This window comes from Paralichthys olivaceus, chromosome 1 (genome assembly GCF_024713975.1).
Source record: "Paralichthys olivaceus isolate ysfri-2021 chromosome 1, ASM2471397v2, whole genome shotgun sequence".
NCBI classification, from domain to species: domain Eukaryota; kingdom Metazoa; phylum Chordata; class Actinopteri; order Pleuronectiformes; family Paralichthyidae; genus Paralichthys; species Paralichthys olivaceus.
This window is the reverse complement of record NC_091093.1, coordinates 9,579,444-9,593,619: the sequence shown is the minus strand read 5'-3', so window position 1 is coordinate 9,593,619 and position 14,176 is coordinate 9,579,444. Positions and strand designations below refer to the sequence as shown.

The following is a 14,176-nucleotide window of genomic DNA, read 5'->3' as shown; positions in this document are numbered from 1 at the left end:
ATTGTGGCCCAATCTTAGCTGGCTCAGCGGGGCAGAAGAGATCGATAAGCAGGTGGAGCATTTAAAATCCCCAGCTCCAGAGGCTGACTTTACACTCCTCAGAGCCCTGCAGACCAGCACATTGCTCAGGGTATAGAGCAGCTGGATGGATGGACGTGTTGCTGTTACTGTGGTCACACCTGGCCATTGAAAGGTTTGTGATTTGTGACAATAAACAATTCAATAGCACTTAGCCATACACAGTGTCTGAAGGGTGTAGAGCCAGATTATTCTCACACACTGCCATTGTCTCAACATGTCACACATCCGTAGCATTCAGGCAAGTCAGGCGGCTATAGACCTACATACCCATGTCCTGTATCTAAGGCCACACTGTACTGTTACTTATAGAATAAGGCATCAAAGATGGCTTAAAAAACTGGCACGTATCATCATTGTCAACAGTAGTGTCCCTCATTTCCATACAGTAGGCTTGACGAAGACGCCTGTACATGATGTGGATGACGTGTGCAAGGAGGATTTCAGTCCTGCCGCGTGTCTCTGTGTGTGAGTGACTGATCACAGTAGAAGTGGCTTGTGTCTCTAATCCAGTACCACTGTTAGACAGTGCAAAGACCCGGCTCTGTGTACAGCAGCACCGACTGATCAAACCCATCATGTGACAAGCAACCTCTTCAAATGACGATGATTTCCAAGCTCTGTGTCCTTTCGACTCCATATTAGATCATCTTCTGACACTGCCGAGTCTGGTACTTCATCTGGGATAAAGATGATGTGCAATCCGACCCAAGGGGTTGAGAGTCAAGGGTAAACGATGGGCTAAGACTGGGGAACTATGCAGAATTGGCTGACAGCTGTGACAATTATCATGTGGTATATTATAACCTTATGCTTAACATAAGATTTGATACTTGACAAAACACTTCAAGGATCATTTAACATCAACTCGGCTGTGTGTCACATTCACTGCAGCATAAGATTGTGGAACATATTAAAAATAAAGAGGATCCTGTTGGCTTCAGTTGGTTCAAGCCCAGGCCTAAGTTGTCTATTCATCAAACTGTGATGAGCTGTTTTACTTTTCTGCAATCAAATAGATCATGTATATTTCTGCAGACAACTAGGGCAACCTTTTGCATTATTTGTTTAAATGTATTGAATAAAACCTGATCTTTAAATATGGTATTATTAACAAGCTAATGTCATTTAAAATGCTGACAATCACCTAAGCCACCAGAAAAACATATGGTACAAAACAGATGTGGACTGAACATCTAGGACAGGTCCAATTCTCAGTCATGTAGTCTTTGACCCAGATAAACTGGCATTATGATGAGTGGCCTTAGATTAATATTGAATTAAGGCCAGAATATCATTTGTAGCTGTTTACATGACCGTCAGCCTGTCTTCCTGGAATCCTGTAGCAGATAAGTTTGGTGTAATGGCATTAGCCAAATCCTGAAGTATAGCAGACTGCACTTGTCTTGCTTGAGAAGCCACCTCATTTCTTTATTTATTTTTCCTTCACTCATTCCGAACAAAGGGAAATATTCTACCAGGAATTGAATAGCTTAATCCTCTTTTCACTCTTCCCAGTAGCTTGAATGGTGACAGATTAACATCCTGGAGGTTTACAAACCCAGCCATTTGAAAATGTAATTGCTGGCACCACACCGCATGCAAGTGTTTAAGTTGAGGGTTAATATTAAAGCTCAGAATACACACATGCACTGGAAGTCCTGAGGGAATGTGGCCAAACCCAAGTCACTCTGCTCTGTCACATATGTATCAGGGAGTTGCAAGCTGTCCCAAACCCTTGCAAGGTGCCATAGTTACTGTTCACTTTTGCTAATTATTACAGCCAATCAGAGGGGTTAACGGGGCGGAGCCTGGCCAAACCATGTTCTGGGGCATTTAACAGCTGGCAGGAACGGAGGTGAATGCATTACATACTGCCCTCATCCAATAAAAATAAAACACCCTGACATCTGAGGTGTACTTAGCTCAGAGGGGAGGGAGGAAGTGAGGAAGGCAACAGAGGAGGGAGGAAGAGGCTGCTGGTGGGGTGAAAGCATCTGATAACATGATGTCCAACTGCCACCTAGTGACAACTTTCCAGCTTCTGTGCTCCTTGAGGTGCCAGAGCATCAGGGGTAGGGGGGTGAACAGATAAAGTGACCCAGGACAGAGGGATTCAGTATCAGTTGCATATTGTTCTCATCTTTCAAGGGTGTGTCAGTGAGCACAAATCCTTTCCAAAGAACAGCACGTCACAGTAAAATGATGACGTTCAAGAATCAAGTGTGGATTTTAATTACTTTAACGTCTTGTTTCCCAAAACCCAATCAAGCAAATACTCAACCAGGCTTCAGGTGACCCTGCTGTCTGTTCAGCTTGGGGGGAGTAAGCCTGTAACACTGCACTGGTAGGCTGTTGGCCCTGGGCTCCTAGGTCCCCTCCCCTCATTAGCCCAGGTATAAATCACCCTCTGCCGGTGCCCAGAGGTGAGAGGGATGAGAGTTGAGGTGAGCTTGAAATAATGCTTATGTCACAGCAGGTCAGCCCTCCATTATGGCCGTTTCAAAAACTATTAATCTTGCTTGTAGTCAGTGGCCTAGAAATAATTACTTCATCTAACCCATGTAATACAGCATGACCAGCAGTCGAGCCTGGTCAATTTGAGGCTGGGGAGGCAAGGTGGGGGGTGGGTGGGTAGAGGAGAGGAGAGCGTGGGGTGGGGAGTCCACAAATTACCGGGCCCTGTCTCCTGCTACTGGGTGACTGATGTCCTGCTCACTTCAGCTGTGGCCTTTTACACTCTCAACACTGATTTAGATAGATACACATGCATGCGCACTGAGAGGCGGATCATGTACAAACACACATATGTATGCACATTAATGCATGATTAAATACACCCACACTCACTTTGACAGAGGAACACACAAATCACATTATTTTAAACAAGAGCTCATCCAGGCTCACAACAACGTAATTTGTTTTGGTTAAGCATGCAGAAGTGACCCTAATAAAACTAGACTATTCACTGGCCCCTGCCACAAAACTATATGAAGTTAGATAAAAATGTATCAACAAGTTTTGGTATTTATCATCTAAATCAATTTGATATGACAAATTGTACCACTTGCTATCCAACTTAAACTGAGCTTTGAAATGTAATTTGTCATTTAAAAAGAAAACAAATAAGAGGAAAAATGAAAAATAAATTTATTTGGAAATCATTTATTTGGCATAAAAACAAAACATGCAAGCAAAAATTGCCTCATGTTAGCTGTCAGAATCAATTCTGAAAGCCAAGATATTACACACAGGCATTCACACCATGGTACATGCAAAGATTTGGTGGTTGTGCGTGTCCATCTTCCTCTGGTCTATGCTGCTCAACACTGCCCCCTTGAGTGGCTCCACAGCCACAGATACAATCAACTGTCTCCCTGGTGAAGAACTGCCCCCCCCCAGAGAAAAACAAATGCCACGATTGGAGAAACCTACACTGTGGGTAAACAGAGGAGCTATTGCAAATTTGGCCTCCATGAACGTCACAGGAAGTATGTATGGAATGACATAAATAAATGCAGCGCTCCAGTGGCTGTCACAGCTGGCATTGCAGGTGCAAATTTAATTAGTCAAGGTGAAGTCTCCCTTGTTGTCTGGGAAGGGGGAGGTCCTCACCATGCACGACTGTAAACACACGCTATATCCTAATCAGGTGTCACCGCAGCATTTGATCAGCCCACAAAAACTTGTCACGAAACCCCGGCAGAGAGTGGGCCGAGCGGGAGAACAAAAGGATAGAGCTGTCATGAGAGAACAAGGTGGTGGTGGTGATGGCAGTAGCGGTGGATGAAGAGAGTTTGCCCATTAGCAGTCTCTGTCGCTCTCTCCCGCTCCCCTTAACGTCTCTCCTCCGCCAGTTTTCTTTTTTTCTCTGTGTGGCTACCTGCAGTATACTCCTCACTGCATCCCATCATAGTTCTGTGCTGGAAAATCTCAACCACAGCTGTCATGATGCTTCACAACCACCAACAAAGCTTCCAAAAGAAAACCCCAAAGTAGTACACTACTTTTGTTTACCTACTGAAAAATCCACACGTGTACAGAGATACAAGCTGTGTTCATTTTGATGTTATCAAGTACCACTAAGTAGATGGTTCTCCTGTAAAGCAGGAGGACTAGTGGAGAAGAACTAGAGGCATACATGCTGTTCTTCTCCTGCCCAGCGCCTCCAGGCTGCGTTGAGGCAGTGCAGGAACATGCGCAACATTAGATACTGTTTACCTCTCGGTTTGGCTGATATTGAATACATTAGCCGATTGAACCTCATAAGAAACACAAGCGAGTGACAAGGCCCAATCGTCTTTGCGACTACCATGGTAACTGAGATTACAGGCTAACAAAGAGCAGACAGGACGAAAAAAATATTTAAAACCCGAATAGTGATACATAAATTAATTAAAGGACAAAAAAACAAGTGGAGAATTAAAGTTTGAACATCTGTCAGCGACTTAGCTTCCCAACGTAATACCAGTGTTAGAACATTTATACCCTTGAAGTTAATGATCCCCTCTTTAATTGACAGTCAAGGAAAACTGGCTGCGGCAGCATCCTGCCGAGACTCCGATAAGGGGCCCCCTTCCCCCTCCCAAAAATAAAATAAAAAAAAAAACAGTTTAAAGAACCTTGGCACTAATCCCTATTGTCATCCCAGCGCAGCAGAAGGACTTACAAACACAGATAACTCTGCAGAAGCTGTCTATTTCTCAGGAGTTATGGGGACAGGCGAGCTGCTGTGTGCCTCAAATCAGTCACTCAGATTAGCCCAATCCCTCTGTGCTGTCACTCAGCCGAGACACTAGCCTGTCATCGCATTTACATGAGTCCATCTCCTGAGTGACAATGCATCCTATATATGACAATGGCTGTGGGGAAGGGGTCCACTCGCAGATAGTGGGTGTACAGTATGGCAGACGGGCTGTTGTTGGATTAAGCTCATGGTGTGTGCTGCGCTCATGTCTTCACTGACACTCCAACAACACGTTTAAGGAGTCTTAACCATTGCTGTTTTTCTGTAGTTGCGAGAATGTGGGAGATGTATGTCAGATGAGGCACAAGCATAAACCTACAATGACACACTCATACACACACAGTGGGATAAACTTCAAAAACTTGGAAATGCAGAATCACTTTTAGAAAAAAAACACAAGCTTACCTAGTTTATGTCTCCCCAAAGTTGGACTCAAGCATGACTTTAATTCACTTTACTTAACGCGGTGAAGCTCAAAGAACTAAAGAGGAAACAACATAAAAATTAAGTGTGAGCTATAGAAAACATCTGGATCAGTCTCCATCTTTGATACACACCTGATGGAGATTAAAGGGCTTACACCCACTAATATCTCTAGAAACTAAAATTAGATAAAATACAAACATTTGATGGTTAAATTAATGGGGTTAGTTCCTGTGGACTATGGGTTTTTGTGCTACTTGAAGGCACCTGAGAGCACACAATGTGCTGGCTGTTATTGTATGCTTCTGTGGCTGACTCCACTTCAGCCAGTCCTGCAACAAATGACAGTGGATGCCCTCTACATAACAGGGCCAGGGCAAGCATGACACAGGGGTTGACAACTGAACCCTCAAACTCCCTAACCCCTACCCCTGCCATACACACATACACATACCCACACACACAGTAGCTCTGAAAACAGCCCTGACATGACCGCTCAGCTGCCTTCTCTAACCCCTCCTTGTGTTTTTTCTCTCTCCATCTCACTGGAGACAACCCTCAATTCAGGAACGTTTTAGCAAGGCAAGTGGATGTGACCCGCTGCCCCCCAGTCAGCCTCATCTGAATAAACAGAGTTGAAGAAACAGGCAGAGGGGGGGAAATCTGCCTACATTATGATAGGAGCAGAGAAGATGGGATTCAGCCAAGGGGCTCCTTTCTTTATGCACGTTTGATCAAGTGCTTGACAGCGGCAGTGGATGGAATTACGGACTGTTGAACAAAAAGAGGTGTGGGTGTAAGTGTGTGTGGGAGGAGGTGTGTAAGTGTGGGAGAAAGTGTGTATGTGTCTGTGCAGTTCAGTCTGGACAGCTAGGTTTCCATGGCCTGACAGTGTTAGGCTTGTGACAAGCCTGCTGCATCAGACCACCACCACATACAAAGCGCAACTCGCCCGCCAGCCTTCGCAGTCCATCACTCAGGACGGCCGAGGGAAGTGCCGTGAGAAGAGGTCAGACGTGGCGGAAAAGAGGGAGGGAGGAGTGAGGAGAAGAGGATGAGGATGACGAGGAGGAAGGGAGGGGTGGTCAGGGGTTAAGTGTGGAGAAGACAGCAATGAAAGGCAACTGTCATGCACCAGTGCTCACCCAGGAGCACCTGTCTTGAGGAGAACATGCAAAGTGTGCCGGTCACGTCCCAACAATACCCCCACTTTTCTACGCAGACACACAGATCAACACACACTCACACACACATACACCCACACACACATAAACACACATACACACACACATACAAGCTCTCAGCAAAGGGCTGATGCTCCACCATTGGAAAGGCATCGCCTGTCTGACAGAATGCCAGTCAAGCTGTCGTTGGCTGCTTCGCATATGCAAGGAAAAGTTAGGCTGATGAAGAAAAAACACAGGGGCTCAGAGGAAGAATCACTGAGACATGAACAGACTACCTGAAGTGAGCAGACACTTCTCAAAGGCTTGATACAGAGTAAATGCTGGAACGAGCAAAAAAAAAAAAAGATCCATGAAAGAAAATCCAGGATACCCAAGACAAACCTAAAGTTTCTTTGGCCCTTGGATGTACCCAAAGCACCTAATGAACTTTTTCTCAATGTGTTTAAATATGTGTCTCATAAAATCTGGAGCGAATCTAAAGTACACAAAGTACACTTCAAGTCCTGTACGTGTCCTAATAACTTCTGCTTAGTGATGGTGTTTATTGTTGACGTTGATGATAAGGCCGCCAATGCAAAATTAGCGTAGTGGAAACCCAAAAGAAATAACTGAGACTAAGTTTTAAAAATTAAATATTTTATAAATGAGGCCAATAATACCTCCGGCTAGCTAAGCTAACTACAAAAATCTGGCTATGGCTAAAGGAGGAACTTCCTATGCTCTCAGCTAAAGGCCAGGTATTTTAACACATTTTCATTGCTCACATTTATGGAAAAGAACTTATGATGTACAAATTAACAGTCACTATTTACAGCACCTTGTGAACCTGGCATCCTGCAGCTTTTGTGAATGAAGGGTTGTGGACGTTCCATTGAAACCAGATGTTGGGCAGCACCATAGCAGCAGGCACTTTTATTGGAAAGGTGAGTCATTACAAAGGAAAATAAATTCACAAATAAACAGCATGAAGACGGCTCTGTCCTGTGCAGGTGGCTTTGCGTAGTGAAATCATTTTTATTGGCATCTGCTATAATTAGCAACAACCAAGGCAGCTACGATGTATTTTGGGTAACAGTTATTATACTGACATTTTTGCAATATAACCCCTGTAACTATAAATTCACTCAATACTTGGTGCTAAAAAAAGCTTATTTGAGATTTTTAAGACAATGAGTTATGTACTCTTAGCATGTGTGTGTACATACAAACACACCAAGGAACATTCAAAGAAATACGCACACCTCACACTTACCCTGATAGGGGTACATACACACACTCACTCGCAAACACACACACACATACACAGAGAAATACACAACACCAGAATGCCAAACAAACAGAAATAACGACTCATCCGGACCGTAGCCTCGAGTGGCTAATGAACTCCCAGGAGGCTCTAGCCTCTGTGTATGAGGTGAGAGGGTCATTCCCATGTTTATTCAGGAACAGTCCAATGAGCCACCAACATCTATTGATTGAACTGATTATTCTGTGTCTCTCTTGTGACGGGACACATGCATGACAGATGAACCCTACTTGGGCAGGTCACAAGCGATGTAATCTCATTGAATCTGACGGCTGATCTGGCCGGCCAGTTTGCATGAGCCACACCGCGGCCTTGTTTGTGAATATGCTGACATCTGTGGCTAATGCCTCAACACTAATATGAGGTGCTCTGCACGGGCTGTCAGACACATAGGCTGTCAAGGGCTGTTTGGACAATCCTAGTGAATTGGCTTCCATAGGAGGAAGCCAACGGTGTGGCAAATGCTAAATATAGGAAAAAAAGACTAAGTATTGGTGTGAAATTATTCCCAGAATATTTCTTAATGTTTTTAGCCAAAAAAAGGTTGAGTTTATAAATTTTATTTGGTAAGAATGTCACAGTGTGGAAGGCTGCTGGTAGGTGTCAGCTGGTGGTGGGTGGAAACCTTTGCACATGACCCTTTCAGTTAAAGTATGACTCACTATGGCATTCAATCTCTGGCACATCAGACTGCAATGTCTAGCATAAGGATATCACTGTTATTCCATTTAAAAGTATCACAATATCACAGGTCTGCAACCACATATGGGAGTCTGTGGCAGGTCATCTCAGCCATGTACCCTGAGACAATGCAGGCAGGCAGAGCTGTAAATGTTTATATCCTTCCTGATGTGAACCAAATGCAGACATTGTGCACATTTAAAATGTCATGGATTCAAAAACAGACCGCTATTAAAACAAGGTGGTAGGAAGTAAAAGAATGACGTGCAGAGTTTAATCCATATTACGAGAAGCTAACCTGACCTTTATATGGAGGACAATAGAAAGTCATCAGCAAAGTGATTTGTGGATACTAAAAAGTAATGTAGTGCATCATTTTAACTTTCGGAAACATCTCTGTTTCTAAAAGTCACTAATGTGAAATACAATTGAAGAATTTAATAATTACATCACAGATGCCGAAAATCATAAAACTTCCAATTCTTCCCTTACTGGCATCTTTAAATCAAAGGCCTACTGAGACTGTTAATGCACAGACACACTTTTCTAAGCTTTCATTGCTTAGTTTTCTTAAAACTAACCAACTCAATATAATAAAAGATGGAGTAAATACCTCAGCAGACGCACTGATCTCAGTTTCCCTCTAAGTTATGATAGGGCTGCAGCTGCACCAAACTGGAACATAAATACATAGGAGGTTTCCTACGTTGTCTGAATTGGTTTGAAAGGAGGCTTGACTAACCATGCTGATCTATAAACACCTCAGTCCAAATATATGAGCCAAAGATCAAATAGGCAAGACAAGGTAAAGACATGTAGAGAAAAAGCTCAGCAGCAGACTAATCAGCCCCCCTCCAACACTCACATAGCAGATCAATGAAAGACCTGGGGCCTTGGGCCTGCACTATATTACACACCAAAACTTCATATTCATTCATTGATTTTACTTTTCAGAATAGTATATCACTGAACTCCAATGGGAGCGAAAAACAGAGGCTAGGGCTGAGGTCAACCCTCGTGTGGACAGATGTTTGCACAATATTGATAGTGCACGCAGAACGAAATGACTAAATATCTGGATCAATAGCTAGTTTCCATAGCCACGACAGGTTCTTCCAGATGGAAATATATAAATACTTCTTTATGGCTACAGGAGTGGTCCTAACGAACAGGGCCACAAGTCCCCCTTAAGGTAAAGTCTTTGATTAGCCGAAGCCAGAGGTGACAAGAAGGGTCTGCTGATGCTAAGATGCCACTCTTCCAATGACCCAAGGATGCTAATGCACACAGGGGCCCAGTAAAGAGACCAAGGACATGACCGATAATAAGCCCTGGGCAAAGTGCTCTGTGCTGCCTGACCCTCTTACTCATTTGTAATGATGATGGGTTCAGTCATGATCAAATAAGGCATGTACCATGAACAATTTAGTAATTTATTTTCTTATATTTTTTCTTTATTTTTCCGTATTAGGCCAAGATTATTTCTGTAATAACCAGAAGTAGAACTGGGAGGGTAAATATAGATGGGTCTTTGCATGTGGAATTCTTCCATTTCCATCCACATAACACAATAATGAAGTAGAGTTACACTATATGTCGAGCACCGTGTAATCAAATCAGTCCAATGGCCTGCTGCTGCTGCTGCTGCTGCTGATGGCACAGGGGCTTCCAGGTCTTATTTACAGCACATCACAATTACTGAGAACAACACCCAACCTCACAGCTTCCCCTGCTCCACAGTGGCCAATGGGGCCATAAAGAGGGTGGAACCACATCATTGCCTGCTCCTTAATTAAATGAAAGCTGTTAGGTTCATTTGCCTTTTTTACACATTGAACTGGCCGGCCCACCACTGAAGACCTCCCAGACGCCATCCCTGCTTGGCCCTAAATCATGACTGCATAAACGGCCCAGTGGGTCCCTCCTGGCCACACAGCAGCGGCCCAGCGGCAAGGCCAGAGCAGGGCATGCAGCGGATCAACACCTAGCCAGCGATAAGTAATTCTGTAGAGGATTAGCAGCATGATAGCCTGATCAATACTGTGTGCTCAGGCCATTAGGAATGCAGCGAGGAAATGACCCCCTCCGGTAATAAAGCAGGGCATCTGGGTTCTCCTTCATTTGCTAGCTCCATTAGTGTAATGGTATCATTATCTGCCACAGCCGTATTTTTCTGAGACCTGGCTTTTCCACAGCTCGACTGGCGGGGGTCTGATGAAGCTGAGAGAGCCCCCATGCAGTGTTCCCCTTTCTACAGTTCTACCAGGTGTAAATCTAGCTCTCTGGAAGCTTATGTGCTATCCTTCCTTAGGTATCCATACCATGTTTTATGTTAGTACCAAACACTATTTCTCCATTATTGGCTCATTAATAGAGCAAGCAGCATGTAGCTTGGGTTAAGAGGGAGAAAAAGATGGCCGGCAGAGCACAAAGCTGCTGAATGTGCTGAATCTGACACCCCCCTCTTGCTAAAACACCAGGCCTGACATGACAGGACGTCGGCATTAGTCACCATAAATCGTTTCCTTTACACTAATTCACCAGCTAACATTTTGTGGGGGAGAATTGATTAACCATGTCTGGATGTGTGGCCACATAATCAGCTTTTACCTCGCTAGTTGTTAATTTAACACAATTGCCCAGGGAAACACAAACCATTTTAATGAGTGTTCAGAAATTAAATACCCTAAACAGCTTGCACTAGGTGACACAACCAGAGCAAACCAATGAGGCTGATCTAAGCAATGGGCTGGGCTCAGCCCGAGACCTCAAAACATCTGGTGACCCTGTGTGATCATTACTTAGCCTGCCGCTCACACACACACACACACACACACACACACACAGACACACACACACACACACACACACACTTCCTGTTTCGGCACAGCACTTTGTACTTGTCATCGCTGTCCAAATGGCGAGCTTGCATCAAAGACAGAATTAGAACATCGGGTTAAGGGACAGGGTCAGTGCTGTTTTCACACTTGCCAAGACATGAGTGGAAATTCATCCTGCGATGACAACATTGATAAAACATAATGAAATGTTTTCAATTCATTGGGGTACAAGGCGAGTTGAATGCTGCCATGTGGAAGAAACTTGTGAAACTGTAGCTACTTGAGAAAATAGTGCAATGGACAAACATACATACAGATTTTTTTCTCGTTGAAACAGCAAAGAAAACAGCCGGTGTGTCAAACAATCTCTGATGGATCCTGTAGTTTCACTAATGAAAAAAACATTAAGAGTTGAGATTTGTGAATGTGAGAATGTGAATTACTTCTCTCAATTTGTTATTCTCGTTCACCTAAAAATATCTATGTGTTGATGGCATCTCACCTGTCAGTAGGTTACTCTGACTTGCTGCAGTGGGATTTTTTAAAGAGATTGTGTATTCATCTGGCACAGATCTGTTGGTGCTTGTGTTCTCTCACTCAGAATGGCAGTGAACCCATCATAGCTCATCGCTCACTTTGTGCAGCATTGCAAACATGCTTGCTTTCTGGAAAAGGCAAGTTATCACAACTGTATCATTATAAAACTGGCCAAAATGTATGCAGCTACTTCCTTGGCTGCTCTATAGTCACATAGTCATTTTGCAATTACAATTCCTCCTGCTCATCCTTTTATTTATCTACAGAGAAAGGAAGCTAAGCCATTAGGTCTGTGCAGTGCTGCCTGACTGCCTGAGGGCCAGCTGGAATGAGTTCTCTCTCTGAGCCACTCATCTGGCCGCCATGGCTGCTTTCATAAACAGGAGGAACCACGTCCTACATAGTTTCACTGCTGTCTAACATGATCCAAACACATGTGCCACAGCAGACGGTATCCAAGTCAGAAGATAAGAAGAGAAGCAGACAGAGAGGTAGACAGACAGACATGGTGACTATGGGCCAAAGACAGCTCAAGATGCCTTAGGCACAGATAAGTCCTTTCCTTCCTTTCCCTTAGTTTCTCAGTAAATGCAGAAGTCCCCAGTTATACAGCTATGTGAAAGCCTGATTAAGCCCAGGTCAGCACGAAACACAGCTTAGCGCACCAGCACACGCAAAAAAGACAGTTGGTCCTCACATGTTTTTAAAAAGCATCCGTCTCTGTTCACATCATTGCTGCTTTCATAAATGCACTGCCTGCAGTCCAGACATTTTCCTGAAGTTCTCAGAATGCAAATGTCTGAGTCAGTTGCTCCGCACATTTTACAAAAGTTTGCCTGGCAGTCCGTGCGTACAGTGTCAGAAAAACGTGAGAGTGAGCCCATATGGGAATGCAGCAGGAAAATGTCCAGAAAAATTCACTGCGAGTGAGTGGGCATGTTTGCGATGCTTCTAACACAGCAAGGGCACAACATTTAAAATCAAGATGAGAAAAAGTACACGTAGAAAACGTCAACAAAAGATGTCAACGAGATACAATAGTTTTCCTGTGTCGATGCTCTGTCAACGAAAACACGAGTTCCACAGCTAAATGTACACGTTACATCCTGCTTCCTGCGCGCTCCACACAGGCACGGCCTGAATGTTCCTGACATTGTCCTGTCTGACCAGAACAATCTCCTGCTGCGTGCTTCATAGGTGAAAGACCTAAAAAATGTCGTGTTGCATACATCTCATTGTCACACCGCACCAGGGTCCGGCCCATGAACACAGGTAAGCCTGTGATTAAGAATAAACCCAACATCAGCCAATGAGTTATGTTCTGTTCCTCAGAGCAGTCATCCACAGCTGTAGACTGCTGGCCTGACAGCTGGCCAGATGTGAAACACACTGCACACTAACTTTACCATTTGTTGTTGCGTAAGAGTCACTCTTCACAACAGAATGACACCACCCAGATTCAGCTTATGAATTGCCTCTTGATTTTTTTTTATTATTGTCATTGATGGTAATGGAAGAGTTATGCTGTTTTCTATTTATTCGTGACCACCCTACAGTCTCTAGCATCGTATTTGCACTTGATGTGAGATTAACCACAAACAGCCTCTAACCAGCAGTGATAAAACAGCGTTGTAATGGAACTGTAAATCTTCATTGTGTCGGACTGAGGGGGTAAAAAAAATGAAAACACAATAAAGGAAAGAGGCAAGGGGAGCTATCCGCTGACGTTCGCGGCTTTCTAGCCCTCAGAATGCGGCCGGCAGCATCACACACGGAGCGTTAGATATTCACCGAGCGACAGGGCAGAGAAATATGCCGGAGCTAAGGGAGAAAAACGCTATCAATACCTTTCTTCTCTTCTCCCCCTCACTGTCACCCGATCTTTTCATCTTCCTGGAGTTGTGTTTACGCTGCCTCGCTCTCACTGAGGCAACGTCGGTCAATGTAGTTCGACGGTGAACGGCAGCTCGCCGGGATTATCAGGGACTTCGGTTTATGAGGACAGACCCCGGTGTTGTCTTAGTCCCAGAGCTGCTGTCCAGTGTCTCTGCGGGGAATTGTCTTTCATTGAGACATTCTTTGAGGAGACGCTCGCAACGCTGCAGCGAGAACTACAAGTCCCAGAGCGGACGTGCGCTCGCGGCGGAAGCAGCTTCGGCACGCTCCAGATTTTGCGCTGCGCAGGTGCGGCGCAGGTACAGATCTGTACACTGCACATGAAGTCAGGGAAGCTCTACTGCCTTTGAATGGCTGCGATTTATCAACACAAATGCTTTACACAATAATAATAATAATAATAAGGACAAGAAGACGACTAATCTATTATTATTGTTGTTGTTGTTGTTGTTGTTGTCCTCTGTAAAGCAGCCTTGGGTAT

General features: G+C 44.2%; 1 protein-coding gene across 3 annotated transcripts in view; it reads right to left on the bottom strand.

The window, feature by feature from the left end:
• Window positions 1-13,889, bottom strand: part of fto (FTO alpha-ketoglutarate dependent dioxygenase) — a 119,887-nt gene extending 105,998 nt beyond the window's left edge. For 2 of the 3 annotated variants that reach the window (XM_069515253.1, XM_069515316.1), the window contains exon 1: window positions 13,647-13,889. In XM_069515253.1, coding sequence (XP_069371354.1) covers window positions 13,647-13,688 — 42 coding nt within the window. In that variant the 5' untranslated portion in view covers window positions 13,689-13,889. The remainder of the gene's footprint in view (window positions 1-13,646) is intronic. The other variant, XM_020080349.2, reaches the window with a different exon arrangement.
• Window positions 13,890-14,176: the final 287 nt, after the last annotated feature.